Source organism: Cebidichthys violaceus, unplaced genomic scaffold, assembly GCF_023349555.1.
Source record: "Cebidichthys violaceus isolate CVI_PGR_0920_01 unplaced genomic scaffold, fCebVio1.0.p SCAF_9, whole genome shotgun sequence".
NCBI lineage: Eukaryota > Metazoa > Chordata > Actinopteri > Perciformes > Stichaeidae > Cebidichthys > Cebidichthys violaceus.
Genome location: NW_027176975.1, coordinates 9075259 through 9093288, shown reverse-complemented (window position 1 = coordinate 9093288; position 18030 = coordinate 9075259). Strand labels below are relative to the sequence as shown.

Below are 18030 nucleotides of genomic sequence, written 5' to 3'. Positions count from 1 at the left end.
CACAGTGTGTGAACGGGATTATAATGAGTGATCCAGAGACCGAGCTGTAGAAGTTGCAGCAGGACTACAGAGGGAGAGCAGGAGCGCAAAGCAAGAATGCTGACACGATCAGACCAGCACATTATCTTTTTGACCCCAACTAACCCCTGTTTTTTTTTTTTTTTGCTGTTGTAGACACCCATATTGTTATCTCGTGCTGTCTCTTGTGTCTGCCCCTCTAGCACTACAATGACTGCAAGGTAAGACACAGAAAGTGACTTCTCATTAGTTCTTCCTGTGGATTTGACTGATGGGTCTTTGTATCAACAAGCCTGCCAGTTTTTTATTTCCAATCTACGCAGTTGCACTGATGTATTTTAAAAGAACCGGATCGATTCAGTGTTAAGGACTACACACAATCTGTGGATTTCAGGTGAATCACTGTTCTGTCTTTGCATCGATCTGCCAGATAGAAAAGACTATGACATAGTCTCCTCTTCATCTCAAGTTGTTAAATCTTCCTCTGTGTCTCTCTACGCTCTCCGATGTGTTCAGTCCATCTCTCTTATCTCCCCCATGTCGTTGAACCAAGTGAGATAGTGGTGGGAGAAGTGTGGCTCCCTAGTGACCATCATTTTCAGCTCTGTATGTGTATCTGACAGTGCATCAGCCCACGGCTCCACCTCACATATTATACAGCTCCTCGCAGCCTCAGAGATGTTTACAAGGGTCAATAGTGACATCAGTGATAAATGAACACGGCCACTGTCACCCACTGTGCAGCTCATATCACCCTACCTGTAATCACCCAGTCAGAACAAGTAGATTACTGTTGTCCTGCCATTTTGGTAATCACCTATAATGTTTTACTAGAGAGAGCCTGCTGGGAATGGACATTCTATTGTACAGGATAATGTGAGGATGAACATTCTTCTTCTTGTTAAAGGAAAATCCAGGTTATGTTGCAACATTGTTTTTTTTCCATTGTTTTGGCCATATTCAGTTATAGTGAAATTATTAGCATCTTCAAAGAGTTGGTGGTAACTGAAGCGCATTCATCTACTGACTGACTTTGGGGAAGTTTTGAGGAATGCCTCTGCACCTAGTCAGTCAGGACCTGTAGCTTGTGGTCTGAAAATATAATTTTTCTTTTTCTCTCTGTCGTTGTTCCGCCTGCTTTGTTCTTGGCACAGAGGCAACATTTATACTTTGCCACATGGATAATTGCAATCAGACTAAAAAAAAAGGGCAAATTGCACTCAGCTGCAAATTGTATTTCTTGTGAATTCTCCCGTGAGAATTTTCAAGCCTGACTGTGGCACTCAGCCCCACGCCCATGGTTCCACTAAAGACCTACATCTTCAATCTTTTTTTGAAAGGCTTTTTTAAAAAGCTCCAAAAAACAGCTGGGCATCATAGTTTTTAGCAAACATTACTCAAACAGTGGTAAGAAGTGCATTAGTTGGAAACAGTTTCAGCCAAAGCTATATACACATTTAACGCTCTAGTGAGTATTGACGGCAGCAGGGAAATGTATGCCTCAAAATAAACTAACTATAGTTTATAAACTATAAACCGATGAGCGCTAAAGAATAAAATTAAAGAATACAATTTTTTATCAAAGTCAAGACCCAGGCTGTATGAAATTGGCATGTCAGCCAAAGCAACCTGGGTTTGTCCCATGTTAACGTAACACATGGACATACTCTCTCTCATTGTATTATTTTTCTTGGCAGCTTGCACGCAGCCAGATATTGTTTCTAACCAGCAAAGATCTGGGATAAAGTACACAAAGGGAACCTTTTTTTTCCACTCGCTGCTGTGTGTTACTGGTGTAACATATGGCATGTTTTGGTTCAGAAAGGGAGCTTTGAATGCCAGAGGGTGATTTTAAGCCTATCTGCATTGAAATTGAAAAGTGAGTTTGGCTCAGGATTGAACAGTGGAGCGTGTTGATCTGTCTCTGGTCGCCACAGGAGACTGTGAATAATACATGGTTAAAAGCAGAGCACGCTCATTCTCATCTCTACTGTACGCTGCTAAAAACACTTCTTCTATCTCTCTTCTCTGTCTCTCTTACTTCTCTTACTTCCCTTAGTTATAGAAATACTCTAGTTATGCTTTTGACAATGACTGACAGACCACAAAGTTATTTTCTGTGCATATACACTAATGCAGAAATCAATCTGCTTATTGTGTTTCCGCTCTCACACTTTAATGTGAGTATGTGAATGTGTATCTGCTCGTGACTGTGTGTGTGTGTGTGTGTGTGTGTGTGTGTGTGTGTGTGTCATGCAGGCTGGTAGCATCTCTTCTTTCCATTCCCCCCCTCCCTTGTTCAGGAAGTGGACTAATGGCATTTGAGAGGATGGAGGGAGTGTGAAAGAGGGGAAGAGGGAGGAGGGATGGGGTTCCTTCCTGTGTGGTGTGTCATATGTAGATCCTGTTGTACTGCATGTGGCCTTGAGACTCAGTGGTAACCCTTCCACACCCCCACCATTGTGGGGATTTTGTTGACATTTTATAGAGCAAACAGTCAATTAATAGAGAAAAATGTCAGTTATCAATTAAAGGTTTTAACTGTGTGTGTGTGTGTGTGTGTGTGTGTGTGTGTGTGTGTGTGTGTGTGTGTGTGTGTGTGTGTGTGTGTGTGTGTGTGTGTGTGTGTGTTTCTATTGTATCTGTATTTGCTCAAAACAGCTGTACCCTATACTCAAACAGGAGTGCATATCTTGGGGACTGATTGTGGGGATTGATTCAAAATAAACTGCAGTGCCCCTAGTGAAGGAACATGTCAGCCAGTGCAACAATGTTACTAATTTGTGTGCATCTAATAGTGTTTTGGACAATAATGGTGGAAGGAGGCAACATTGGGATTTGTCGACAAGAAAAATATATAATATTACCAGCCCAATCTTTGACGTAAACAAGTTGTTATGGGGTGGTAAATGAATCCCCCCCCAAAAAAAAAAAAAAAAAGATGAGCCAGAGCTGATTTGTTGTTCAAACAAAGTGTGCCTGTGAGAGACAGAGAAGTGGAGAAAGCAGACATGAGCCTATGCAGGTTGAGACGAGAGAGAGAGAGAGTGAGAGAGAGAGAGAGAAGGAGAGAGAGAGAGTGGGGGGAGTGAGAGAGAGATAAACAGACAGGCAGAGAGAGAGAGAAGATAGACACAGACAGCCTTTTGAGATTCCACTCACGCATCTCTGAGTGTCTCTCGGTCTCTGAAGTATTGAATGAAAATGACTCCCCACCTTCACTCACAAACACACACACACACACACACACACACACACACACACACACAGTATGCATGCATGCATTAGGTGCAGACATTAATGAGAAACACAATCAGTAAACATATAAGGATGAAAGAGTTTGCAAGTTACCTCATTAAGTATTACTGAGCCCTTCAGTCTGATGGGATTAAGAAAGTCTGATTAGGTTGTAAAGTAGCAAAGTGTAGTGTAATTGCACTACATTTCAGTGGCTGCAGTTTGTTCAACTGTTTTTGTATTTTCTAGAAGAAAGCACAATTTTTCATCACTTTGCATAAATGTATTTCTATCTACAATCTACTGTATGTGTTTTCTTTGTTTTGTTCATAATGAGTCAACTCTCATTTCAGCACTTATTCCAAAGTCCTATAATGCAAAGGATGCTTGATAAGATAAAAGCAACGTGGTATCAGTAAAGTGCGTCATTTCGGATGGAGAAATTGTACACATTGCACACAATGTGTGTAGCACTGTTACGGCTCTTTGTTTCTGTCCTCACACATGTGAACCTGTGCTTGGACAACTCAATCTAAACCTCATGCAAAGTTCTTTTAATATTGACATATGAAACATTCATCGCAAATTTATTTTTTCTTTGTATGTTTTTTGTTGGTGTATGTATATATATCTTGAGCAACGAACTCAGGTTCTGAAAAGGGAAGCCAATGTGAGGGTGACTCTACTGGTTGCAAAAAGAAGTCAGATTGTTTCAGCGTTTGATGTAACTTAGCTACACCTTCTCATGTCACTTCTGGTTGTAAAAAGTCAAGATGGCGACAGCCAAAATGCTGAACTCAATGCTTCAAAACCGTAGTCCACAAACCAATCAGTAATGTCAAGGTATTGCATTGTGTCTATAGTTTATCTTTGTGATTCTTTACCACCTGAGGAAAAGGTTTTTAACCTGGACATCAGAATATATTTTGGCACATACTTTTTTTCGGCACTGATCTCCTTTTGCTAAAATGTTTTCGACATTTCGTCTTCCAGTGCAGGGCAGTGCACATCCAGTGATGTTGCAGTCCACTGTGCTAAATGTCTTGTTGTGTATGTCTGGTATACTGCAGCGTTCTCCTGGAGGGGGGTGGTTTAAATAATTTATGCAACAAATGAGTTTGCTAGGAGATGCAGGTGTTCATCTGAGGGCATGGGGGGTTGTTCCATAGCCTCAGGTTTCATTACAAACACCTTTTGCTTACAACACCTGTGACTATGAATGTAGGGATCATAGTACACAACCAGCCGCGAAGAGCAGATCACTGAACAATTTAATGAATGGACATTGTCTTGTTTTCAGATTCTTTAGACTGAAATCTTTTTAAGATCTCTGTAAACAAAAATAGGACAGGCAGAAGAGACAGTGAATAAGACTTAGACACAGGGAGAGGGAGCCACACACTGAAACAGACAAGCAGAAGAGAGCTGAGCTGGTATAAAGACATTAATACAGTTTAAGTGGTTTAGATTGGATGGTCATTAACATGTTTTTAAAGAACATATTTTCATCAAAGGTAATACAGTACCACAACAACAAGTTATCTTACCAGTTACAAATGTGTTAATCTGTGAGATCATCTATGTCTTATACTGGGTCTTACAATTTGTTCTAAAACTGAATCAGCAATCGACTCCATTAGGTCAAGTGCAATGAATATTATCAGCTGGACGGTGTATAAGCTCAGTCAAAAATGTAGAAAGACTCACTGCACAAAACATTGTTGACAGTTCCACTTACACAATAACGTGTACTATGATATGATGTGTTAATGTGTAAAGCCACCAGCTCAATATCTCATTGTCCCTCTCACTCGGCCTTGTCAGAAAAGTGTAAACACTGATGTGTGAGAAGTGTAAATGATGGACTCATTAACAGTGTGCCACAGTGTGTGCGCGTTTGATGTGTACGAAGGTTAAGTGCTTGAATATGTCGAGCTTGGCTGTGAATCAGTATTTATACATAACTGGCTAACAGGAATGCAGTGAGTCTAATTCAGAGTAATTGACAGTAGTGTAATAATGACAGCTGACGGTAAATATTAACCTGCTGGTCACTACGCTGTTAACTCCAGCTAATTGTACCGCTCTGATGTCACAATACATCAGGTGAAGCCCTGCAATCTTATGCAATTCTTAAGCGCCTTTGTGTTGGAGTGGGGGGGTACAGTAAAGGTCTTAGCACATCTGCTTGTTTAATCTAACAGTTATCGACTGTAACACTAAGTCGTTACTAAAAGAATAAACATTAAATGTTGCTTAAATAATTATCTATCACCAGCAACAAGTCAGCTGATAAAGGAGAGAATCATAAGCATTTTTATTGAATTTAGAAATAAAGACCAACTCTTCCCAATCTGAAAAGATACCAGGTTTTATGAGTCTACAAATCTTTAAGCGTTATGGACTGTTTGTCAACAATGCTTTGAATGTGGCTCATATTATTTTCATGCCCATCAGTCCAATTGAACTGACTTTATAGATTATTTCCTCAGTGCATTCAGGCCCCATGTGTTGGGTGTGTGGTTCCACTTGTTCAGTGATTTTTATTAAATCTCAAAAGATAATCTCAAAATGATCATTTTTACATGAACGTAAAAGGTGGACAAACATTCAGAATTCCTGAAATTGAATGTGTACTCACCGTACAAACTATGTAACTGCAATAATGTGTGTAATATACCTCATAAATTTAATGGCATATTTGCACTGCAATTTCTTGTAACTGATCAACCAACATATATGCAGATACCGATATAACGGCAATAAACTAATGTTTCCAAAGCTAAACAGGCCACAGTTCAAATCTAAACTTCTAATTCAAATGACATTTTTTTTGTCAGCACCCTAAAAGATTTGTAGGACGTTTTATTAGTATTACTTGCAGTATTAGTAGGCAACCTTTATATGCAAATAGTTACTATTAATGTTATTGTCAAAATCTTATCGAAACGGTACAGACTTAAAGGAATATCTTGACATTTTGGGAAATATGCTCTTTCTCTTTATTGCCAAGAGTAAGATGAGAACATTGAAGCAGCTCACATAGCTCTGACTCGAGACTCTGAGAAGTAACTGCGCCCGGCCAAGAAATAAAAGCAAATAAACTCTCTGTTACCGCATAAAGTGTCATTCTTACACCTCGCTGTCATTTGAGTCAATCTCATTTGTCATAATCAAGAGAGACTGTTGGTACCGGAGGGGTTAGTGTTGTTGCCAGTGTTGTTTTTTTCCTTTCTGTAGATGGAGGGTGGTGCTGGTTTTGGGGCAGATATATCCTGCTGTGTTTTCTTTTTCTTTTTTTTCTTGTTGCTGTATTTGGAAAAATGCTGCTTTGTCAGCAATTCAGGTAGATTTTTTTCCCTCCCCCAGTTTTCCTTTTCCCACACAAACAAACATTAAGTGCACTCACACATTCACTGCCACAGACACACACACACACACACACACACACACACACACACACACACACACACACACACACACACACACACACACACACACTCATAATCTCTGCTTTGTCCTCTTTTCTCCTCTTTCACTCCCTCTCTCTCTCTGTGCATGAAGGCTAACTCAGCAGACCTCCAGGCTGCTAGGGAGTAAAGGCATTCTGGGTAATCCAGGGTGCGAGAAGGAAGAAGGAAAGAAAGGGGGGGGGGGGGGTACTCTCACAAAATCACTAGCACTTGTGTTAGTTGTGATTCATTCTGTGCAGGATGTTGTACACTCTCACAAACAAACAAACCCTGTCTCCCACCGCTGAACCATAGAGATACAATATTCATCTGTGTCCATCTGTACAATAATCTGCTGAGACAAATACAAGCTGAATATGGAATCAAAAAGCTGCCCGGCATCTTGTGTTCCCTGTTGCTGAACATTAACAATTGGGAGATATGAAGGAGGACGAGGGAATAGCGAGGGTGGTGGAGTGGAGCAGCGGAGGATACAGGAGTGTCGTCAGTCCGCTTTTATCTCAGCTCTGATTAAACCTTGTTCCTGTCTGACCTAAAAAGTCAGCTGGCGGAAACTTCAGAGACTGTGGGTGAATTTCACTGGAGCTCTTTATACCCAGCCAATGCCTTCAGAGAGGGAGAGAAAGAGAGAGAGGATCAGAGAAATAGGACAGCGAGTGGGCAGAAACTGAAATAAAAAAATACACACAGACACAGGCATGCTGACGTCATGTGCTCACTGTTCACATATTATCATATGGATGTACACTCTTCCACACTGTATGCTGTCTGGTCTGTAGACTTGATGAGGAAGAGGCCGGTGCTGGGTGGTAACTCTTAGTTAGTAGTACAATGCCACAGGAAGCAAACGGAGGCTGTGCTGAAATGTGCCAGCGCCACCCGTCTGGGACAAGCACAACAAAAAACACACAAGGTATAAAAATAAACCTGAGCCGGCATGGTATCTGCAGAAACAGGAAATATCCCACTGAAGGAGAGACTGCAAGTGAGACCTGGGGAAGACCCTTTGATTGATTTTTTTGTTTTTGTTTTTATGATCCTTGTATTGTTTCATTGGTAGGAGAGGTGCTGTATTCACTTCATCAACTTATTAACTTAACTTATTATCAACTAACTGAGCAACAGTAGTTGAAAATGTATGTACTTTAAGTATCACAAGTAAAAATACAGTACTTAAAATTCCGAAAGTTCAACTGTGTCTAGTATATATATACTTTGATACTTGACTTGTATGTACTTACTTCCCAACACTGCTAAGCAAAGAGGTGCTGAGTTTCTGCAGACTGGTTTGAGTTGTGAGTTTTACTCTGTTTATTTGTGTGTTTTCATCTTTCAGAGTGCTGCAGCAGCTCCCAGCCCCGTGCTTGGGAACCTTCCCCCAGGAGAGGGCATGCCAGTGGGGCCAGTCCCTCCAGGATTCTTTCAGGTATATGATGTTTACACATACACACACACACACACACACACATACAGAAAGTGTGAGAGAGGAAAGAGAATTCTATGGGTCTTTAGGCCACTGACAGGTACATTATTGAATAATAATATTAAATGATTACATAAATTATATGTGAGTATTTAAATCATGAAGTTGTTCCTCAAAGAACTCACTTACTCATTCTGTATGTGTTAATGTACAGACAGTACCTTTGTGTATAATTTGCATTAATCTGTGTGTGGGGGCACCACTAACCCTAACCCTGACAACAGAAATAAACACCTTGCAAATAAAAAGTAATCCGCAGCTTCACCCCAGATCATCTCTGATCTCCATCAGAAGGATTTTGCCAGTTGTACATTGATTAACCGTCGTTATCAGTCAAACTTGCGCTCGCATCTGACACACAGATCAATATCCTTCATGGGCATTTCTCATCTCCACTTTCAAAATACTCCAAACATCCTTTTCCATCTCCTTCTGAAGATCAATTGCTCTTTGAAGACAAGATCTTGTCAAGACCTATTGGTTAGAGAATCGCAACAACTACCAGCTTGCCAGTTCTTAATTTAGGTTCCTTAACATTATTTACATGTGGACTACATCAGTAAATATCACAGCATGCAAAGATGAATTTTGTGATTAACTGATTTTTTTTTGGCAAAATAATTGCAGATCACAAACAATTCACAGCCATGCCTGCAAAGATGTATCCACATATCAAGCTTTCATCATCATGTATTTATTCATTCATTCAGTTTATTAATTTAATAACCATCTGTGTTAAATTATTTGCATTTATATGTTAATGCATGTATCTTATAGTACTTCAAAAGACTTGAAATAATGTAGCTGTTCTGTTCTGTGATAGACCTTCAGCACAGCTGGAAAATGAGAATCGGAGTAATCAAAGAAAAGACCCTGATCAAAACAGGTGGACTATTGCTCTCTGGTGGCAAGTTATTGTATTACTTCTGTAACACTGCCGACTGAGTTTTCTGACCGCAGTGGCATCAATTCAGCAGACATAGCAACAGCATTGCTACTGTCTGTGTGAGGACAAGTAAAAAACCCACTCACAGCTGCAAAAGTGCTTCTTGCACATGCTGCCAAACTGCAGACAGTTAAGAAATACACTGACATCATTACGAACCAATCTCATCTTTTCTTTTCTCATTATTTTTCCATAAATCCAATGAAAATGCGGTCGGCCTAAGTCTGCTGTCATAGACTAACTGTTGTAAAAGCAAATCAGCCCAAAACTCAACAGAGGATATATGCAGTAGCTGTGGTTGTGTTTTTTTTTTGGAGAGTGAAAAACTTCCCATAGTGGTGCACCATACAGTTTGTACACCACTTTTATTTCTATGAAAGGGGTTATAAAAAGGACTATAATTTGTTGTCTGACTTGGCAACCAAGGACAGTATATTTTGTATAGCAGTATATTTCTTTTAATTTACTAAATTAATAAAATTATGTAGATACTGTATACATGTTCTTCAAAATCTCCTGTGTTAATAAGTATGTAATGTTTTGTTACCATGGACCGGTTTTTGAAGACGTCACTACTGTCTCTTGATACAGCAGAACTGAGTGTTTGTCTTGCATGTGAGAGATTGTGTGCACAGTATTTATAACCCAAAATGATTCAACTTGCATCTATGCTGATTTCTTTCAGCCGTTTATGTCACCTCGATACCCTGGAGGACCCAGACCACCTCTCAGATTACCCAATCAGGTAAGAGCCACACTGACACCTGCAGGCAGCAGACAGTACTGTGAATAGTAGAAATGCACAGCATCTGTGAGACGGTGATGATAATACTGGTGATGTATCCTCCTCCCTCTGTAGGGACTTGGAGTCCCAGGTAGCCAGCCTATGTTACCCAGTGGTATGGACCCCACAAGACAGCAAGGTACGCATAGACACACTGGTATGCACAAACATATACAAAAGATATTGTGGCACATGTGCTCAGTTGCACCTGGTTTGTGAAAGGATCACATTGTTTTCGCTTTTGATTTTAAAGTATTTTTTGTGGACTCACAGCCTGAAAGAGATTTTGCCATAAAACTGACACCCCAAAACTATTAACAGGAGAAAGAGTTTACAGGTGCAATTCAGTGAAGCTGCACATGACCTAAATGCTAGTTTTGGCTAACATGCTCACAATGCCAACTTGCCAACATTTGTTAATAAGCACTAAACTACTAAAGTACAGCTTAGGATAATGTGAAAGTATTTTGTTTTTAAGGTATTTACTCAGAATAATAGTTTCCAAAAAAACATTAAGGACACAAATGTCATTACCAGCAAAAGGAAAATTAGGTCACCAAGTCTTTAGGATTCATTCTCTGGGGACCATGGGAATCTGTAGGCTACTAAATTATATGTCAATCCAGCCAGTATTCCTCAAGACATTTAAACTTAACCAAAACTGTCAGCCTCATTGGTGCACTAGAGAAACAGTTGTGAGCCACCTAAGTAACTCATCCTTGAGGACCAGGAAACCAAAATGTTATGGCAAACAATCAAATAATTATTTATAACATATTTCACATGTGGACCAAAGCTGTGGACTTGAGCCATTGCCATTTGTAGAGCCACAGCTAGTGTGACAAAAAAATAAAAAAACAAAAACATGTTAAAGAGCCACCTTGTTGCACTGGCTGACATATTTATTCAGTATGATAGTTATTATTTATTGTTAGTTGCTGTAGTTCATTTTTGAAATAACTGTATTTTTGTATCTCTGGAGATTGAGCAGTATGGTCTTGGAGAATATTTTATATATGTTTGCTGTTGCTGTTTAATAAGATTCAAGGGATAAGATACACTTGCCTTGTTCATCAGAATGAAGGAATATGTCACTCAATGCAACAGTATGGCATCTTAATGTGTTCTTAAAAGTTTTTCGACGACAATTAAGATCTACGGCATGGAGGAATAAGCTGTGTCAGTCTGTGGCCACAATGACAGTTAGAAGGATGAGTTCATTGGTAGTTAAACCTTTTCATGGGAATTGTTGATAGTAATAAAACCCTCTCTTCTATCCATTCACACTCCTTCACACACATAACTTCTGCTTAGGTAAAAAGAGTCACAATGCTCTTACTGTTAAACTCACATAATGAGAAGATAGAGTAATTGAAGCTGAAACTGTATGATGGTTTGCTCCAGACACACATCAAATTGATGTCCATCTTGAGGTTTTTGCATCACTACAGTGTCCAGACAAAAGTATAAAATACAAAAGTACACATACACTACATTATGGTGATTTAGCAGACGCTTTTATTCAAAGCGACTTACAATTCGGTATCTATCTACACACCGTAGACGCAGCTACAGGAGCAATTTTGGGGTTAAGTGTCTTGCTCAAGGACACATTGACATGAGACTAGTAGAGCAGGAACTGGGGATCGAACCACCGACCCTCTGATTGGAAAGCGGTCGGCCTGCTCTCCACTTAGCCACGGTCACCCCACATGCTTGTTGTAAGAGAGTTCAGAAGACAATGACAAGAGTTGTTCACAATATGTAAGGTAATGTAATCAAATAACTGTTCCATATCTTACAATTTAAGTAAGATGATAGGGGGAGACATGAACAAAACTGACCCCAGTCTGACCGGAATACACTGTTCTGGAAAAAACTGGTGTCTGGTTGTAGTTTGACTGTTTTTCTTTCTTTCAGGACATCCAAATATGGGGGGACCAATGCAGCGGATGACTCCCCCCAGAGGCATGGTACCGCTAGGGCCCCAGGTATGGGACCAGAGGATTTGTGGGAATATTTACAAAGCATTGTTTCTGATACTTGCTCTCTTGTAGACGTAGCTGAGAACATTTGGTGTCTTCTTTTTTAGGGTTATGGAGGTGGGATGAGACCACCACTAAATGCTCTGGTTGGTCCCGGGATGCCTGGTATGAACATGTGAGTGATATCCACATAATACAATCTACACACACACACACACACACACACACACACACACACACACAGTGTGAATGACCTGCCCACATTTCTCTCACTCAGAGGGACAACATTAAATGCAAACAACTTTAATTTCTCACTACAATAGAGGTAGTCAGCTGTTTCCTTTCTGTGGCTTTAATTACAACTTTACTGTATGTTCTTGGGTCTGGAAGTGGAGCGAGGAGCCAGCTTTCCACTATTTTGTCTTCTTTTATCCTTTTTTTTATTACTTGTTGTTCCCCTTACCTCTCTCTGGCAACAGAAGAGCTTGTTGTTGCCAACTCTGCCCAACTGAATTAGAAACAAAGAAGCCTGCCAAAAGCAGAAAACTAAAGTGTATAACTGTGTGTGTGTTCCAGGGGACCTGGTGGGGGTAGACCCTGGCCAAATCCTCCAAACTCCAATTCGGTAAGTGCTCTAACAAAGACACCCAACAGAAACTTCAATTAATTAGAAATTACTTTCATGATTTTCTTCTGTATTTTTGCAGACCCCTTACTCTTCTGCATCTCCAGGAAGTTACGTGGTATGTATCTTTGGGTTTAAGCTGTTGCTGCTCACTATCTGTACAGGCTGAAATTCATAAGTTCATGAATGAATCTTATGGAAACCAAAACTGTGATTTCAGGGACCTCCAGGAGGAGGGGGGCCACCTGGGACCCCAATAATGCCAAGTCCAGCAGGTACGCTCTATGTCTTCTATGTGTGTCTGTCTGTTTGTGTTTATGTTTTTGCTCTATTGTCCTCTAATTGTTTCTCTGTTTATTATGTCAGATTCAACCAACTCTGGCGACAACATGTACACTATGATAAACACAGTCCCTCCAGGTGGAAGCCGACCAAATGTGAGACATTTCTCTCTCTGTGTATATCATTGTGTCTGAGTGAACTTAAGTGCACATGGTTATAGAATTTATGTGTGGATGTAATAGTTCTTTGATATCAAAACATTGTTTTAGTGATGTTTTAGGTATATCATTGTCCACTGTGTATGTTCTCCTCAGTTCCCTATGGGTTCAGGTGGTGACGGTCCACTAGGGGGAATGGCTGGAATGGAGCCCCATCACATGAATGGATCATTAGGTACGGGAACAAGTAGCTTGTACAGTATGTGCTACATGGACACTGAATCTCTGGTTGTAGTTTCCCCTAATTTGTCAAGTAAATTTAAGCAAAACAAGCATTCTTTTGATAATGGTTACTTGTTTTCATACTTGTGTTACCACTCTTAGGGTCAGGTGATATGGACAGTCTCCCCAAGGTAAAAGAAGATATTTATCTACTTTAAAATTATATTAATATTGCACTGCATGTCTGATTTTTGTATCTTTAATAGCATACAATTACTAATAAGCTTTGTTTTACGTACTTTTTAACAGAACTCTCCTGGTAACCTAAGTATGAGTAACCAGCCCGGGACCCCCAGGGAGGATGGAGAGATGGGAGGAAACTTCCTTAACCCTTTTCAGAATGAAAGTGTAAGTCGATTGTCATCTATCATATGTGAAGATTAGACTGATCTCAATACCATGACTTTTAAGTTAACCCTAAAGTAAAGTTAAAAATGGATTCACAAAATGTTAATGCTTTTAAATGAGCAGTTATATATATAAGCCAATACACTTATTATACGCTTGGCATAAAGATTGGAAGCTAAGCTAATCGACTGCTACCTGTTGCTTCATTTACCGTACAGACAGGTGAGTGGTATGAATCTTCCAGTCTAACTCTGTAAAAGAAATCAATAGAGCATTATTCACGTAATGTTGAACTGTTTCTTTTTCTGATTAGATTTCTAATCAAGGGTACTGTAGAACTCAAAACTCAAACATTGTTATTTCTCCCCATCTTATCTTTGCAGTATTCTCCAAACATGACGATGAGTGTGTGAAGGCTCTGGAAGCAGGTTTGGTTCAGTTGCCCAGTAACCTGGATCAGTAAAAAGCAGAGACGGGATGTGATGTCATCTAGGCCAGTGACTCTTCCTCCACCACCAATACCACCTGCCTAGTTAGGACATTTGCCCTAGGCCCTGTCTTCTTACTATCCCCCAACCCCACCCCTCCATTGTTTCTGCCCACGTCTCTTCTCTCCTATTTCTTCTCCGGTTCAAAGTGGTGACTCTGCTACATTCATCAGTTCTTTCTCTGCAACTATGAGACTGTACAAAGCAACCAAATTGAAACAACCTGGAGGAGAACTCTTTGTATATTTGCAAACAGTGTGTATGGGACTGTGCACCCACTGCAGTCACAGACAGTGTGTCTGCCTTTTGCATATATATATATATTAATCTAACTGGTTGTCACATGTAATATCTTTACATCTTTTGTCTTTTCTTGAAATTATGAAAAGAGACTCGGAGAGACATCACAATCATACCAGGAGGTTCTTTTCAACATTTGTATCCGCTAAATCTTTCAAACCGCTAACATTGTGTTTTATGTTTTATTTGTTTTTTATTTTAGATTCCCAAACTCAGCCACAAATGTGGAAAATTAGATCTCTTCAAAGTCAGCTCTTTATTGGTGATTTGCAGAAAGGCCTCCACACAACCTGAAATATTTATCTGCATTTTGAATAAAGTCACATTGAATGGTAGGGAAAAAAGAGGTTTGTTTAATGCTTAAAGCGAAACTATGCAACTTTTGTTGGTTGTAGTAAGGCCGTAGAAACAAAAATTGTACAGTGTGCTGAACTGACCAATAGGGAGTTTTAGTACTTATGAATTTAACTTAATGTTTTGGAGAGGAAGAATGTGTTTCTACTTTCAAAAGTTGCATAGTCTCACTTTAAATCAGTCCCTTTACTGACTGCTGAAAGAGCAGTAAGGATAACACTGGGAAAGAGGATCTGTTGACTGTACAAACACAGGTTAATGTTTAAAAATGGGAAAGCAAAAGATATTTGATTCTTGGACTATGGTATCAAACAAGAGGGGACACTGAACCTGCGCGTGTTGTAATATGATTTGTTATGTTGTTTTTTTGTTGCTGAGGCCTCTCTCATCTCTAGTTATTTAAACATTTATCCAAGTGATTTATCATTTTACATATTGAAGTCATAGTTGCAAAATTGATACAACGGCCCACATTCTCTGGACAAAACATGTTCATGAGAGAGAGAGAAAACAAAGACCGATGAACAGTAAGAGTGGTAACTCTAAGACACAAGCTTATGAAGTCACTTTGCTCACTCATACTTAATTGCCATCCGGATAAACTGTGATCTCATTGTGATGTGAAAGGTCGGTTGGTACAGAAAGCAAAAATATGCTTGTTTTTAATTCATGTTTTACATTTTTTTCACTGCCCAAGATGTATTATCATCATGTAGAAAAGGTTGATATGCCTGTGAACATTTTCCTCTCCCCTTCTTTACTGCAAAGTGTACAGCTCACAAATGTAGCTCCTCTGTCTTGTACGTGTATTTGATATTATTATTATTTAAAGACAAATCTGGAGAGAATTATTTCAAAGGGAGAGATGGACTGATGATGCACCATCACAGCTGAACAGAGATATTTTATTTTGTTTTTGTGTTAGATTGAAGCCATAATTGGGAGTACAAGAAGATGCATTTGTAAATTAGATCATGTTTTCTGTTTTGTGGCAGTATGTGGGACTCCATTTGTGATGTTAATTTTCTCTTTTTTATTCTTGTATTATGTTTTTGTAAATACACAGAGAAGTATTTCATGGGTTTTGAATATGCTAGTATAAAGCTTCTCTTCCCTTAGTCAAAGTGTCAGCTCTTTTTATTTGTGAGGACTGTTCAAGCTGCTGTCTGTATTGTGGGACTGCACACACTAGGACAACAAGGAAACACCTCCCAGTCCCCTTCCAACTCCTCCACTTCTTTCCCCCACAAACTACAGGAAGAATGACAAAATACATTTAAACATTTTTTAAATAATAATAATAATGTGAGTGATGTCTTACATGTCTATATTAAGTTAGCTAACGTAACTTTACGAATATTCATAATAAGATCATGTTGGAATATTGGTATGACTTTGTAAACATCCAGGGCACACCCTGACCTCCCTGGGAACCTAAGCTAAATTCTGCCACGGGGCCCTCCTACCTGACCTGTGAGCCATGTAAACCATTTTCCGATGCCACACAGTTGCACCTGACACCACAGTGCTGCTACTACAACCATCCCTCCATTATAACAGTTTGCTACATCAGTTAGTCTAAGAAGCCGTGGACCTATACAGAACAGAGTGAGGTATAAAAAACATTTATTGAATGGAGTATTTTCTACAGAGTCTTAAGATTAGTGAATATTAACATTAATAAGAAATTGTTAAAAATGTAAAATGTAGAAATGATATGTAACACCTAGCTTTGGCACTGCTGGATGTGGATCAACCAATCAACTCAGTCTACTATTTGTCATTGCTTCACATTACCACATGCTAGTTGCATGTCAATGTGTCCTTGAGCAACTTAAACCCAAATTGCTCCCGTAGCTGTGCCTACGGTGTATAGATAGATACTGAATTGTCGGATAAAAGCGTCTGCTAAAATGATTGTAATGTACCAACTTCATAAATACAGTATTGTAATGTTGCTCTTGTAAACAAAGTTATCAAATTTTAGGAGGTGGGAATATGCTACTAATGGCATATCAGTTTACGCAGTGATTTAAAGATTTGTGAATGTATATTGATAGTTTTTACAGTGGCTAATTAACCCCCGTTTGGTCTTTTACCAAAATCATTATAACATTGGAGCGCATGGAACTCACATTTGGTAACTATCAAATCAACTAGTAGAAGTAGTTGTTGTATTAGTTGTACTAGTATTGGAAGTAGTTGTTACTATAGCAATATTAGTTGTTGTAGTAGCTATTGTAGTAACCTTAGTAGTAGAAGTTTTTTAGTCGTAGAGGTCATGAAAAAAAATCACACTTTAGTATGCGATAAAAATGCCTTAAAATGTAACAGTATACTATCTAATAAAAAAAAACTTAGTGAAAACGTCTGTATAGTATGCCATAAAAATGTCTTAGAATAGAGTGCCAAAAAAAATCATATAAAAAGTCTTAGAATAAAATGTCATAGTATAGTACGTGTATCATAAAAGACTGCATATTGCATGCCACATGTATGTCATAAAAAGATCATTGTATAGAATGTTACAAAAATCTTAATATAGTTTGTTATAAAATAGTCAACGTAAAGTATTGTATAGAATTGCAAGAAAATATACAAAATGATGTAGTATAGTATGTCACAAAAAAATGTAAATGGACAGTACTTCATAGAAAAGTCATAGTATGTATAGTATGACATTAGAAATAGGAAAAAGTATGTCAGTAGAATGTCATGGTGTAGTATATCATTAAAAAAGTCATACAAAATGCTATAGTATAGTACGTTGTGAAAATTTTATAAAATGTCATAATATAGTATTTCATTAAAAAAATATTTAAAAATGTAATTGTTAAATGCCATACAAAATAATAGTATGTCATTAAAATTGCATAGCATAGTATGTCATAAAAACAATGTCATCTTATAGTATGCAATAAAAATGTCATAGTAAAGTATGCCTTGAAAAATAAACAGCCTGACATAAAGCATGAAAAAGTCACCGTACAGTAGTATATAGTACAGTAACACAAAATGTCATTTTACAGTATGCCATAAAAAAATATTTTATTGTATGTCATAAAAAATGTCATAGTATAGTATGTCATTAGAAAAGTCATGGAAAAGTCATTAATTGCCATAATGTATGCCATAAAAATGTCTTAGTATAGTATGCCATAGAAAAGTATAAAAAGTAATAGTATAGTAGTAGATAATATGCCAAATATTTGTATAGTATAGTATGCCATGAAAAAAATGTAAAGCTAAAGTAAAGTTTAGTATTTT

At 38.6% G+C, this 18030-nt stretch overlaps 1 protein-coding gene across 2 annotated transcripts in view; it reads left to right on the top strand.

The window, feature by feature from the left end:
- The window catches only part of LOC137867001 (single-stranded DNA-binding protein 2), a 50768-nt gene extending 34887 nt beyond the window's left edge, over positions 1-15881 (top strand). The window contains exons 1-14 of one of the 2 annotated variants that reach the window (XM_068703370.1): positions 7548-7713; positions 8065-8154; positions 9843-9902; positions 10017-10080; positions 11862-11932; positions 12034-12101; positions 12503-12551; positions 12634-12669; positions 12772-12826; positions 12918-12988; positions 13148-13226; positions 13376-13404; positions 13523-13621; positions 14005-15881. In XM_068703370.1, coding sequence (XP_068559471.1) covers positions 7666-7713; positions 8065-8154; positions 9843-9902; positions 10017-10080; positions 11862-11932; positions 12034-12101; positions 12503-12551; positions 12634-12669; positions 12772-12826; positions 12918-12988; positions 13148-13226; positions 13376-13404; positions 13523-13621; positions 14005-14034 — 849 coding nt within the window. In that variant the 5' untranslated portion in view covers positions 7548-7665 and the 3' untranslated portion in view covers positions 14035-15881. Of the gene's footprint in view, positions 1-7547; positions 7714-8064; positions 8155-9842; positions 9903-10016; positions 10081-11861; positions 11933-12033; positions 12102-12502; positions 12552-12633; positions 12670-12771; positions 12827-12917; positions 12989-13147; positions 13227-13375; positions 13405-13522; positions 13622-14004 lie in introns of those variants that run through there. The other variant, XM_068703369.1, reaches the window with a different exon arrangement.
- The last annotated feature ends 2149 nt before the right edge of the window (positions 15882-18030 follow it).